Source organism: Felis catus, chromosome B3 (genome assembly GCF_018350175.1).
Source record: "Felis catus isolate Fca126 chromosome B3, F.catus_Fca126_mat1.0, whole genome shotgun sequence".
Taxonomy (NCBI): Eukaryota; Metazoa; Chordata; class Mammalia; order Carnivora; family Felidae; genus Felis; species Felis catus.
In genome coordinates, this window is record NC_058373.1 from 56,028,814 (window position 1) to 56,042,273 (window position 13,460).

At 40.1% G+C, this 13,460-nt stretch overlaps 1 protein-coding gene across 12 annotated transcripts in view; it reads right to left on the minus strand.

Moving 5' to 3' along the window:
- The window catches only part of SEMA6D (semaphorin 6D), a 55,172-nt gene that overhangs the window by 10,787 nt on the left and 30,925 nt on the right, over positions 1–13,460 (minus strand). For 11 of the 12 annotated variants that reach the window (XM_045059376.1, XM_019832492.3, XM_045059374.1 and 8 more), the window contains 8 exons: positions 3,744–3,906; positions 3,219–3,330; positions 2,598–2,658; positions 2,436–2,498; positions 2,226–2,327; positions 1,911–2,001; positions 1,121–1,240; positions 338–426 (listed from right to left, as the gene is read on the minus strand). In XM_045059376.1, the coding sequence (XP_044915311.1) occupies positions 338–426; positions 1,121–1,240; positions 1,911–2,001; positions 2,226–2,327; positions 2,436–2,498; positions 2,598–2,658; positions 3,219–3,330; positions 3,744–3,852 (747 nt within the window). In that variant the 5' untranslated portion in view covers positions 3,853–3,906. Of the gene's footprint in view, positions 1–337; positions 427–1,120; positions 1,241–1,910; positions 2,002–2,225; positions 2,328–2,435; positions 2,499–2,597; positions 2,659–3,218; positions 3,331–3,743; positions 3,907–6,336; positions 6,864–13,460 lie in introns of those variants that run through there. The other variant, XM_019832489.3, reaches the window with a different exon arrangement.

A 13,460-nucleotide genomic window follows, 5' to 3' on the forward strand; every position in this document is an offset into this window, starting at 1 on the left:
TCTACTTTCCATTCTGTCTTTTGACTCTGACAAAGAATAAACTACCAACAGATTTCTAAAGTGTTAAAGAAGCATCCATAGCTCAAGGGTGCCTGAAGAACACTCTCTGTAGTGACAGAAAAAATGAAACCTTCTCAAGGCCCAAGGCTGCTGTTCTCACTCTGGTCGTTGTTCAGGTGTTTTCCAGCAATTATTCTCATGATAAGCAACTCACTTCTTTGCACTTGACCCTAAATGCACTGAGTGCTGGAAAATACACAGAGTGCATAACTCTACTGAAGCGGGCTCGATTCCACGCAGGACAAGTCCATAAGATGAGTCAAGTGCATATACTTGCCTTGCCTAAATTATTATGTTCCACAGCAATTTCTCGAAAGAAGAAATACACATAGTTTCCATATTCTATGGCATGAAGAAAATGTGGCTCTGAAAGAAAAATTGAAAACAAACTGGTTTCTAAAGGATACTCCAATTCGCATAAGACCCCAACCGCTAGGCATGACTGACAAGATACTGCATGGCTACATACAAGCCAATGTGAATTTCAATACACCAGTGAGCTCCAGGAGTGCCAGTATGGGGGTGTGGAAGCTTCAAGGAACCCAGAGTCTTTAATGTCAGCTAATGGACTGTAAAAAGCCTACAGGAACTGAACAACAGCAAAGGTCTTTGTTTTAACAGATTTATTCATTAACCTATTTAACTGGGGAAGAAAACTCCTTACACTGGGAATAAAAAAATCCTGATATCTGGACTCCAAAGAATAAGACAGCTCTGCAGATATGAACTAATTGATTCTCACTACTAACTCTGCAGGATAGGTAGGTGGGCATGGACCAGGAGCATATGTGCACTTAGAGGTAGGCACTTTGGCACACAGAAATGAGATCTCTCTTTTTTGAAGTCACTAGGATAAAATCGTAGATGAATCTACTTTCCCAACATGGCTACTAGTCTCCTCTTTCCTTGTCAATGCTCCTGTTCACAACTGAAGCAACTTGGACTTGCCCTCTGTAAACAATATAAAGTCATGCACTGAACCTCCTGATGCCACGGCTCCTGTTCCCACTTGGCCATCCCACCACCCTTGGCATTCGCACACCCTGCTTTCCAAAGGTACCTTTTATCCATTTGGAATCATATTTTATTGTGCGAAGGGCAGATCCATCCCCCATGCTTCGATAAATAACAGCATCACTGGCCAAGAAGTCAGCCACCGTGGCAGAATATAGCTTCCCATCTGAAACCAGAGTTATAATTTGGGTAAGATGACCATAATAATCCTGTAGTGTGTTATCCTATGTAGTGCTTTCCTTCAGAGTGCTTTCACCTGTTATCCCTATGTATACAAATAAACCTAGATCTGATGCTCATAATCAACCTGTGACAAGTCGGCCCATGGTATTACCTAATCTTACAGATGAGGGATCTAAGTATCAATAAGTTAAGCAACTTATTCAGGGTCACTGACCTGGTTAACAACAGAGCCATGTGTGAGACTATTTATAATATGTTCACTTTTTAAAATATTTTTTTTAAGTTTTTTACTTATTTTGAGAGAGACAGAGACAGCACAAGTGGGGAGCGGCAGAGAGAGAGGGGGAGAGAAACCCAAGCAGGCTCTGTGCTATCAGCTTAGAGTCTGATGAGGGCTCGAACCCAGGAAACGTGAGATCATGACCTGAGCTTAAGTTGAACGCTTAACTGACTGAGCCATCTAGGCGCCCCTGGGTGCCTTATATGTTCACTTTTAATCCCTGTTTTTGGGAAATTTTTTTTCATAGCTCCTAGACTTCGAAACACCTATATCAAGGTAGCTACCCCAGTTATGATCTTTTTTTCTTCCCTTAAATTCCTTTTTACCTTCAATGTCATTAATCATTTATATTCATTACACTAAAGGGTCTTACCAGCAAAAAGGGCAACATTGGTTTGTCTGGCATCAAATGGGCATCTTGCCAGGCCACTAATTTCCTCCCCGTCATACTCTAAGGTATTCAACTATAAAAGAAAAATAAATAGCCAGTGTCACATCTGTTCAATGTACCTGTTTGTAGGCAATGCTCCTTTATTTGTACTGAAATTCTATTTGAAGAATTTTGTCTTTATTATTCCATAGCATTAGAGATAAATGGGTTATAGCAGAAAGGATTCAACTCTAACAGCATGGCAGTGAGGGGAAAAAAAAGTTGGTACAAAAAGCACACCGTATGGAATATACTTACCCTATAGTATCTACACATGGGATTGAATGCATTGGTACCACATACAAAAACCATCTCGTCGTTTCTTGGGACAAATACCTTAATAAAGTTGTGGCATTCATCCTAAAGAAAGTAATAATTCAATTAATATTAGACATTCCATAGGCAGACACCGTGGGATGAGGCCCACATAAAGACTAACTCTGGCAGACACTCGTCTGTTTTACTTACTTTATGTTTGCCTTTCATGGCACAGTTTTCTCGGTCCTGTTGTCTTGACCGCCACGTCAGTTTCTGTAGTAATCAAGCAAAACCAAAGTTCAATATTTTAACAGAAAAATCTTGGACATTATTCAAGTTCTGAGGGAATGCAAATAAATTTCACTCACTCACCTTGTTTGGTATGACTTCTGTTTTGGGGATGTCATTTAAGTTTACCGTATAAACTTGATCCCTGTTGGAAACAAGGCAGTACGTCAAATCATGTGAATGCATAAAAATGTTAAGCTGCTTCTTCTTATTTTATTTTTACAGATCTGCCTTTATTGTATTTTGGAGATCACTTGGATTTTCTATGTCTCCCACAAAGTCAACAAAGAGTATTTTTTCATTAGTGAGATGCTTTTATATATTGCTGTGGTTAGAGAGCAAAGAACGCTCTTCTCTTCAGGCGTGGGTCAAGCTGCTACTTGGTATTAGCATACACATACTTCTAATATTTGCTTGAATAATTCCAAGTTAAAAAAGAATAAAGAAAGATTTTTTTTCCTGCTGCTTTAGGAATAAAGAATGGTGTATGATTTCTTGATGGCAGTAATAAAATAGCACCGCTGAAGGCTTTAGCTCTGTATTTTGTTCCTGGTACACAACACTGCCTCTTCTCAGTGAATATTTTTGGCTACTTGTAATTTTTGATCACAATCACATATTAGTTTTTCATGAACTAGACACATTAATGCAAGCACCACAAGAGAAAAGAATTTTAATCTAATAAACCAACCAGAGGAAAATTACCTGCCAGCAATATAAAGTGTGTCTCGAATTTTCAACATCAGCTGAAAGTCCAGCCTGTGCTGGGATTCATTGCCCGAAGGGCGTCCTCTAAAAACCGGATATTGCCTTGAATCTGCAAGTAAAAATGGGCTAAACCATCAGTCAGGATTATGGAGCTGAAGAATCAATATACAGCATTGATTAGCTGTATATACTAGTTGTAGAAGGGTTTTAACTAAATTCCTCTCTTAAGGTCTTGAATATAAATGAATAAAAGACAGGGAGTATGAGCAAATGGTCTTTTTCTTTTAACTGGAAATATATAACCTATACATGGGTTGCTTTAGAAAAGCAGCCAACAAAGCTGTCCCACTTTCTCTAAACACTAAGAAATGATTATGGATAAATTAATATGCAAAACATTGATTAGACATAAAAAAACAAAACAAAAAAAACCCCTCTCTTTCTAAAAACAAATACACCTAGAAAATCAAAACCAAAAAAGCTCCCTTCTCAGAAAAGGGGAATGTTCTTAAGGTTACTTACAGTGATAGTCGACTGTATTAAGGGGTTCATCATCTTCGGGAAAGCTGACTGCCCTCAGCTGGGAAATCATCAGGAGCAGCATGTAGGCACAGAGCAAGAAGCACCTCATGGTGGGCCAAGGTGAAGTCAGAGCAGCCCCTCCTCAGAAATCCCGCTTAGCTACCTGGAAACCAGAAACAATTTGGAAAGATCTCTATGGTGTAATAAAACTTTCTCATTTGTAATCAGCTCCATTTGCACCACCAGCTCTCTCCAGGGCCCTCCTCCAGCCAGGAATCCTGGCAGGGCTGGGTGAGGTATCTCTGAAAATACAGGCAAAAGATGGCACCATGCCAGGTCTGATTAAAGCATCTGGTGAGCATATTGAAGGTTTAGGCACATTTGCAAGAGTTTTTTGAGGTAACTACGTATGTCATCGCAGCAAGATCACCAGAACCACAAACAGAAACACTGGCTGCTGACTTGGCAAGAAGATGGGCTAAGTTGGGATTAGAATTTTAATTAAACTCCAATCTGCTTCCCTTCCCCCAGCCTGAAATACAACCAGTACAGCTTGTCTCTGACCCCACCCCACCCCCCACCATAAAATGCCCACGCTGCCTCACAAATTTCCAGGGAGCTGACGGTCCTGTCGCCTCTCATCAGACCTTTGCTAAAGGCATTGCCAGATTCCCAGCATTACTCAAGCCTTCGCCCTAAATCCTAAAGTTGAACAGTTCTCTTAGCTTACTAAGACCAATATGGAGGCAATGACATGAATGACATTGAATCTGGGTGAAAGAGAATTAAAAGAAATGAAATGATTTCACGATCTATCAATTAAGCAGGACAGCACTGAGGAGTCACAGCTGACACCAGACCACTGGGGATGTCTACCTCTTTACATAAAACCATTTGGACACAAACCAATACCCTAAGTATGCCTATCCTCTTAGCTTTATTGAACTTTAGAACCGTAGGGGGCCTTAGGGACCATCTAGTCCAACCCCCTCATTTTTCAGATGAGAAAACCAAGGGCTGGAAAAATTAAGGGACTCACTGAATTTCAGGGAGCTATTTAGAACATGATCGGGGTATAGACTCACATCACCTGTGTCCCCATCCGGGCTCTTTTCATCAAATTACATGATGAAATTAACTGACTTTTTTTTTTCTCTTCAAAAAACAGCATTACAAAAAATATTTTGGGGGTAATGAATACATTCATTATCTTTGTTAAAGTGATGTTTCACAGGTGTATGCATAAGTTACATTTTATTTTATTAAAATTTTTTAATGTTTATTTATTTTTGAGAGAGAGAGACAGAGACAGAGAGAGAGAGACAGGGTGTGAGTGGGGGAGGGACAGAAAGAGAGGGAGACACAGAATCTGAAGCAGGCTCCAGGCTCTGAGCTGCCAGCACAGAGTCTGACGCAGGACTCGAACCCACGAACCGCGAGATCATGACCTGAGCTAGTCTGACGCTTAACCAACTGAGCCACCCATGTGCATATGTTACATTTTAACTGCACATTTACATATGTGCAGTATATTGTATGTCAGTATCTCAACAAAGTTCATAGCATTAACTGTATAATATTAACTGTCAAAAATTAAAAAAATCTTTAGCTGGTACTAATTTATTTAAAAAGTAAATTAGAGCTCTGTTGGGGCAATGGGATGGGTTTGTTTGTTTGTTTGCTTTTTTTGTGAGACCATAAATGCTCTATTCTACAACAATACTACCCCTTCCTTAGCCATACTTGTCACAGCTACTGTACTGAATGGTATAACATTTAGCTTTGTCACAGTCTCATTTCCCTCATTTCCTAACTTTAGGAGATCACTTCAAATTGTGGGTGAGTCCAACCACTCAGCTGGGTACTTACTATGCCTCTTCTATCTGAATGTCAAACACACAGATGTACAGGCACGTAAGCTATGCAATACTCTCAGTGTTGGTCTTTTTAACTAAAGTAGAAGGCAAGTAATATGTGAGTTTTAGAATTCTAGTTTTGCAAAAAGAGAGAACAATATTGCAATACATTTTTTCCTAATGGAGGATGAATCCAGCAGTAAGTCAACACACTGAAAATGCCCTGCAAAAAGCATGGTGGAGTGGGATCTGTGGCAGCATCGTTTTGTACTCAAGGCGAAAGAGTGTGAACGTTGGCAAACTCGGACTTGGGCTTGGATGGACATCCACCATTAAGAGCTGTTTGGCTGGGGGAAGTTTCTTCAGTCTCTTTGAGCATTCGTGTCTTTATTTGCAACGTGTGGATAATACCACTTCATCCACTTGGTGAAAAGGAACTAACTGTCTCCCTCATTCAAATTCTGAGCACAGTCAGTCCTCCTCACCCATTGCCTAGGGGACATCATCACATGACCTTGACCTTAAGAATCTGGGCAGAGTCTGGGAAAAAGATGTCCTAAAATATGAAAGCTATTTGGCCATTTTTTTTCTTAAAGGATTTCTTTAAAATACAAAAATATTATGTTTAGAATAATTTTGTACAACTTGAGCCTATTTATCGAACCTAGAAAAGAAGGTAAAAAACAATCACTCAATCCTACCATCCTAATGCAACAAACGAAATGATTTGGTTCTACCTTCTTGCCACATGCACATATTTCCAATCATGACAAGGTGACCTCTTTTAATGTACCAGTTTTTCTGAAGCAGTGTCTTCCTGTCTCACTTTTCCACCATGCTTCCATGTTTTGCCATTTATACAGGCCCTGGAAAGCTGAAGTAGTAAAAAATATGAAATGTCGCCATAAGAAGAAAATTCTGCTATGATACCCATCCCAAACTTCATCCTCTGGATGGAAGGTCACTGGGTGTTTCTGCCAGGTAACAGGGGTAAAGATCAGGAACACCCATCCATTCTAAGGACACTTAGAAATATTTGTGTGAAAACAAGAGGCAGATAGTTCTGTGAATCTTTTTCCACCATGACAGGTAAGTTCACATCATGTGGGCAGAGCCTTGATGTCCCAGACCTCAGGACAGGGAGGGGCCCTCACCAGGAAGGATGTCTCTCACATCTGTGATTCCGGCATTGAGGCTGAGGATGAAATCACTGCTGACTCACTGGCAAGCACTAAGTTGCCGGCTGAGCTATCATTTCCTATAACTCATTCATCTGACACTGCAGAAAGCAATTTCTCCCCATACCCCACCCCCACCCATCTCATCCTCTAAAAATAAAGCCCCACCACTAATTGCTTCCTGTCCCTGCATAAAGCTTTATTTAAAAAAAAAAATACTTTCAGATTTTCCATAGAAATTATAAATGGAAGTATTTAATGTAAAATATACATCAAAGTAAGACTAAATGGGGGAGGCACGGATCTAGAAATAACCAAATACCTGAGAGAAATGAACCAAAGAGAACTTCTTGCATGCAAACCCCTCAGAATATCTGGCTTTTACCTTATTTAAGAAAGTATCTCAGAATTGCAGGGCCCAGGAAAATCATGAGACTAGTTTTGCTGAAGGAGGACAAGTTAAGAGGCAGGGCAAAATGCTGGAAAAGAATATAGACCTTGGGGTTTGAAAAGTCTGAGTTCACACTTGCTTGTGCCATTTACTTCCTGGCTCTGGGACCTTGTTTAGGTTGACTTCACCTCTTTAAGCCTCAGTTTCCTTAAGTGCAAATTAGGAAAATTGCCATTACTACCTCATAGGCTCTTCTGAGGATGAAATGAGACAATCTATATAAAACACCTAACATAGAACCTGGCCCATAGTAAACCTCTAGTAGATTTTCACAGGTATCATTATGACTATTATTGTTATATATTATTGGGCAAAAATGGCCCTAGAAGGGGAAAGAAATGCTTTCTCTTTTATCTTGTACAACTGTTCACAAACCATTTATGTATACCATCGTAACAATGGTAGGGGTGCTCCTAGAGGATTAAGGTACTGCTTCATGGACATAGATGCTTCCAAGGAGGAGGAGCAAGCCACCTTCCTCATGCATAAGGTTACAGTAAAGAACATGCTGATAAGAGATTTTTCCCTTTAGCCAGAGAACAGGGGAAACTGAGTAAGTATATTTTTGGTATTATATATAGGCATCTCCCACATATTTCTGAGGTTAAAGCCTAAATATAATGAGAGAAGCTCTTAAAAGCAGTTCAGAGCTGTCAAGATAGCAAGGGCTTGAGTGGCAGAATCCTTGAGAGAAGGAAGGGTGGCAGGAAATTGGATCCACACTTGGCACTTGATTTTATATTATGGAATTTGTTTATTCTTAAGCTATCTAAAAAGGAGAGTGTAGCTATCCAGAAAAGCCAGATTTTGGGCAGTATCAAGTTGAGGACCAAGAAGGAGCCCCCATAAATACCAACAGGCTCTCTTTTGGATCTCTGAAGATCTACATCTTAGGAAGATCCTTCCTAAGAAGAGGAAGCAAACACGAGGTAGACCAAACTACAAAAACTCCAACTTGGGGTCCAATAAAATAATAAAATCTCCCACCACTCTAGCTCCTTGCATAAAAGATGAGGTGAGTCCTCTCTAGAGGAAAATAATGTTATCTGGAGTGTACATTTTTTTTATACAAAATGCTTCACAGCAATTACTAAACATTCCAATAACTAAGACTAAGAGAGAAAACAACAGAAATAGGCTCATAGGTACCCAGATATTATAGTGATTAAACATAAATTAAAAAAAAATAATTGTTTATTTTGTTCAAGAAAAAAGATGACAAGATAGAGAATTTCACCAGAGAACTGGACTTTATTAAAAAAGAACTAAATGGAAATTCTACAACACAAAAGCACAGTCATCAAGCATCTTAATAGATGTGTTTAGCAACACATTTCTTGTAGCTGAAGAAAAGATTAGTGAACTAGAAGATGGGTTAATAGAAAATATCAGATAGAAACATGGACAGCGAAAAGGTTGGGAAATACAGATTAGGGAGTAAGACACACATAGGATCTTATGAAAACATCTAACATTAGAGTGCCTGAGAGTGAAAAGAGAGAGAGAAGTGGACAAAAGCAATATTTGACAGATAATGGCTGCATTCTTTTTCAAAACTGACAAAAAAAAAAAAAAAAAACAACAACATGTAAGTCTCACATTCAAGAAACTAGAATTTCTAAATACAAAGAAAAACACAGTTAAACACATCATAGTCAAGATGCTGAAAACAAAGACCAAAACAATGTTAGAAGCTGAAAGACATTTTACCTTCGAAGAAGCAAGAATAGTACTGACAGCTGACTTATCAATAGAAATGATACAATCCAATAGGCCACAGAATGACATTTTTAAAGTGCTGAAAGAAAATAAATTTGGGGGCTAGAGTTCTATTACCAGTGAAAATATTCCTCAAAAATGAGGGCAAAATCAAGACATCTTAGACACATAAAAGTCAAGAGATTTGTTGTTAGCAGATCCATACTAAAAGGAATACTGAAAGGGGGTTCTTTAAGCAGGATAACATATAGGGTTGGTAAACACAAGTTCTTTTTATGATTATAGCATAGTGGCCAAATTTGAAATTCATGAATCCCAGATAAATAAATTGGTTTAGAGTTCTTGTCTCTTTGAAACTTATATTTGTGCAAAGGAAGTGAGAATTCAGGAATGAAGTAGCCATACTTTATCCCCAGCCCAAAGACCCCAGGGACACACCAGAGACATGTTGATTTTAAAGCTCTACCCTAGCTATCTTCTGGAGATGCCACTTCTTGAAGAGGTGTTCAGACTATCATGCTGCATATACCTCAGGATCTGAAAGTGGAGTTGGTTCCTCCCACTTTCCCAATTACTTCTCCAGATTTTGGACCTTCATGATCTTGCAAAACAAACAAACAAACAAACAAACAAACAAAAACAAAAACAAAAACAAAAAACAACTTTCTATTTGAGGTTCTACCTCTCCTCCTCCTTTTTAACTGGTAACTTCCTAGTCACTTTCTCTAACAGACTTTTCAAAGATTTTAGTAGCCTCAGTCTATGCTTCCACTTTGGCATGTGTCAAAAGCTTTAGCTTCTTCACCTCAAAACTCATAAAGTCAAGCACTGCATGCTCTGCTGTCAATCTCTTGTCCTTAACGCTTGCTTGTCTGACCACTTTCACTGTGACTGCTCCTCCTTCTCATCAGGGTCATCAGTCTACCAACCGATCTAATTTCTTCTAATTCACTAGCCTTTTGCAATCTGGACATATCACCTTATCCTTCTTAGATGTAACAGGCAATAGTCAATCATTTCAATAATACTTTAGCTTATATTCTAGACTCCTTCATCCTTTGTATCCTTGTAAGACTTTGTTGAAAAGTTCTTTCCTTGGATGGAGTCAATCATTCACCTTCTGCACTTGCCCCAGAACAGCTGAGAACCAGTCAAGACAACCACACACCGGGACAATTTGGTAGTAACACCACAGAATTCTTGGCCCCCCACTACATCTAGCATGATCATCTGTGGGGATGCTGTATTTCCCTATGAGATATGCCTGCTCCCCAAATGAATACGTTTAAGCTTTTCCTACTGTCTTAAAAACCCTCATCTGTTCCTTTTCACTTTACTACACTCTTTCTAGATGCCCCACAGCTACCTCAGAAAGTAAAAGCCATGGGATAGGAACTTCTTTACCTCTCCTGTCCCCTTCCCATTACCAAACAGATTCACTGTCTGCATCCTTATCTAGTGTTTCTTCCTCCCGTCCTGTTTTAAGAGAGACTTTCACTTCCCAAGTCCTCTCCATGTGCTTTAAACCCAACCTTTTCTGTCTTTCCTGGAATAGAAAAAAAAAAATGACAAAAACATGGATTATATTTTCCTCTCTCTGGTATATTCTCTAAATTTTCATTGATTAAATACTATCTGTCAGCACTTAATCTGTCTAAGCTTCTCTCATCTCAAAAAAAAAATGGTAAAAAAGCTCCTGTGACCCGAGATTCTTCTCTAGCCTCCACCTTCCTTTTTCTTTCCATTCACGGGCACTTAAAAAAGTTTTGTATTCTCACCGTTGTCATTTCCTCACCTCCCACTCATTCTTCTACTTCCTCTGTTCTAGCTCCTCTCTCAATAACGCCTTTCAGTAAAGACAGGATGACCTCCAGGTAGCTAAATGCAATGGATGCTTCCAGTACTGTCTCCTAGGATTGCTCAGTAGCTTTAGACACAGTTGATTGTTCACAGCTTTTTAAAACACCAACTTCCCTTATATCACATTCTTCTGACCTCTTGCCTATTCGGTCTGCCCTTCGTTTGTCTCTCATGTATTTCTAGATGAAACAAGCATTATCTTTCAGAATATAAATCTCATACTATTATTTCACAGTCCTCCAGTAACTTTCTCTTACTCTTAGAAGGCCCTGATCTGTGTAATGGGGCTGTAAGACTTTCCGTGTTCTGAGTCCTGTCTCCTTCTCCAGTCTAATTTGAGCCTATATCCTTCTTTACTTGTGTTCTACCACTCTGGCCCTGTGTCTGGCCCTGCAATGTATCATTCCACCTACTTCCATCAAGTACTTTGTTCCTACTTTCACTCTGGATGGCCCTTCTTGTCTCTCATCTTTGGCTTAGTTAAGTCTTACTAAGTTTTTAGAGTCTAGAGGGTATTCTTCTCAGTGTCAGGGGATAAGCATGTGTCACAGTTGTCTATACTCGAGACAATTGTGAATGAAAGGTGAATGAAGGAAGAAACAAAAGAACTAATCAGGTGTCCTGAATCACCACAAGCCCTGCTGAATCTCTCAGGGCAAGATCAGAATTTTGGACTCCCATCTAATCTAAATGTATTTAATACTGTTAAAAAAAACAAACAGGTATAATAAAGAGCAGCAGACCCAGGGAACCCTAGGTTCGACTCCCAAATAGCACTATTTCTTTTAGTTGAATATTCTGTGAGCTAAATGAAAGAATGGGGGTAGAACCTGAGCTGCAGCACCAGGGACAGCATTCATTCTATAGCACATGAAATTCCAGGGGGCACTGTTCACACTGAGAATGATAGCCAGCTCCTGGAGTTACAGGAGTTATAGGTCTACTGCCTAACAGCCCCCCACCCCCAGGACAGAATGGAAAGGTAGCAATGGGTTTCAGTTGACTGAAAAAGAGCAAAGAGAAGCAAATTAGTTGCCATTCTTTGGAGCCAACCAAGACAGGGTTGTAACTGAAGGTCAATTACAAAAGGCTTATGTTTATACAGCATTCACTTGCCTGGATTCTATGCAGTATGTTCTGGTTAGGGCTGTAGGTTTTAGTAAATGTTTAGTCAGAATTATATGACAACCAGGCTGACAGCATAGCCTGTTAAATATAAGAAAGTGAGAGGAAGAGATGATGAACCACTATTAGTCCAGAAGACGCTTAAGCAGAGTTGAGGTAGGTATTCTGGGACCTTCTAAGGAGCTCCCTGAATCCAGGCTCACCAAGTGACGCTGGACTGATGGAGTCTCTTGGAGTCTCTTGTTTAAGGAATCTCTACTGCTACCCCACTGACCTCCACCCAATCCTCTCTTACACACAAGCTTTGGGGACCGGGTGCCATATATGAACAAATATACCCTCTCTTACTCTGGGCCAGGAAGAGGTGGCTGAAAGGCCCTTGAGTCTGAGACCTTTCTGTCTTCTGGGAACTTGGGTGCCCAGGTGAGAGGAAAAGGCTTCGAGAGCTGTGATGTTAATGTCACTTTATAATCAACCATTTAAAACACTGTCCCATGGCATATTGAGGAAATGACAAATCAGCTCTCTGACTCACCCTCCACACAGCTGAGTTCCTGCTGACAGATTAGAATCTGGAAGGACATGCATCTTCAAGGAGCAGGGAAGAGTCCCCGTGGGGAACTGGGGACTTGGAACAAAGAACCTGTCGGGGATTCTTCTCCCACTGACACTGGAAGGAGAGGGAAAGCACCGGGAACCAGGAGATTTGGGATCACAGACTTGCTGCGTGATCGCCAAGTCATTTCACATCTCTGGCTTAGGTTTCTTCATATAATAAAAAGGAAGGGAGTGGGGGGTTGGAAATGTAGGAACACTTCTTTCTTTTAAGAGTCATGATCTCCTGAAGGCTGGAGGAGAGATTATTGCTTCCCCTGCCTACTCAGATAAATGTCCTGGGGTAATCCCCACTGCCCCACAGGTTCTTCTCCTCAATGTGTGAGCATCCCAAGTGACTCCCATCACAGACAAACAGAATTTTCCCCGATCCTGAGGCGGTTTCTGTTACCTCTCTGTCTTTCACCTCCTCCACCAAGTTTCTTTGAAGAGATGTCTGAGCCCATTTGTCTCCACTTTTTATTAAATTTTTAACTCACTTCAGTTTAACTTCAACTCTTGCCCATCAACCACCTAATTGGCAAACCCAACTCAACCCTCATTCTAAACCTTCTTTCATCTCCGCAAGGTATTTAATCATGTTGACCTCTCCTCAGTTCTTGAATGTCTACCTCTGGCCTTCATAGTTTTTTCCTTATCTATCTAGCTACTCCTATTCAGCAAACTTCCCCAACACACTCACTCTTAGATGGGATTCTTCACGGTTCCACTTGGCTCTTTGGAGATTCACTCACCTTACACCCACCTTTTTCACTACCACCAATTAACTGATGAATCCCAAATCCACATGTCCAGCACAAACCACATTCCTCAGTTATAGAGCCAGCTGTTCAATTCTTTGCCAGATATTTTGACCTCAGTAAGATATAAGCAATTTAAATTCAGAAGGGACAAGCCTGAACTTCATATATGT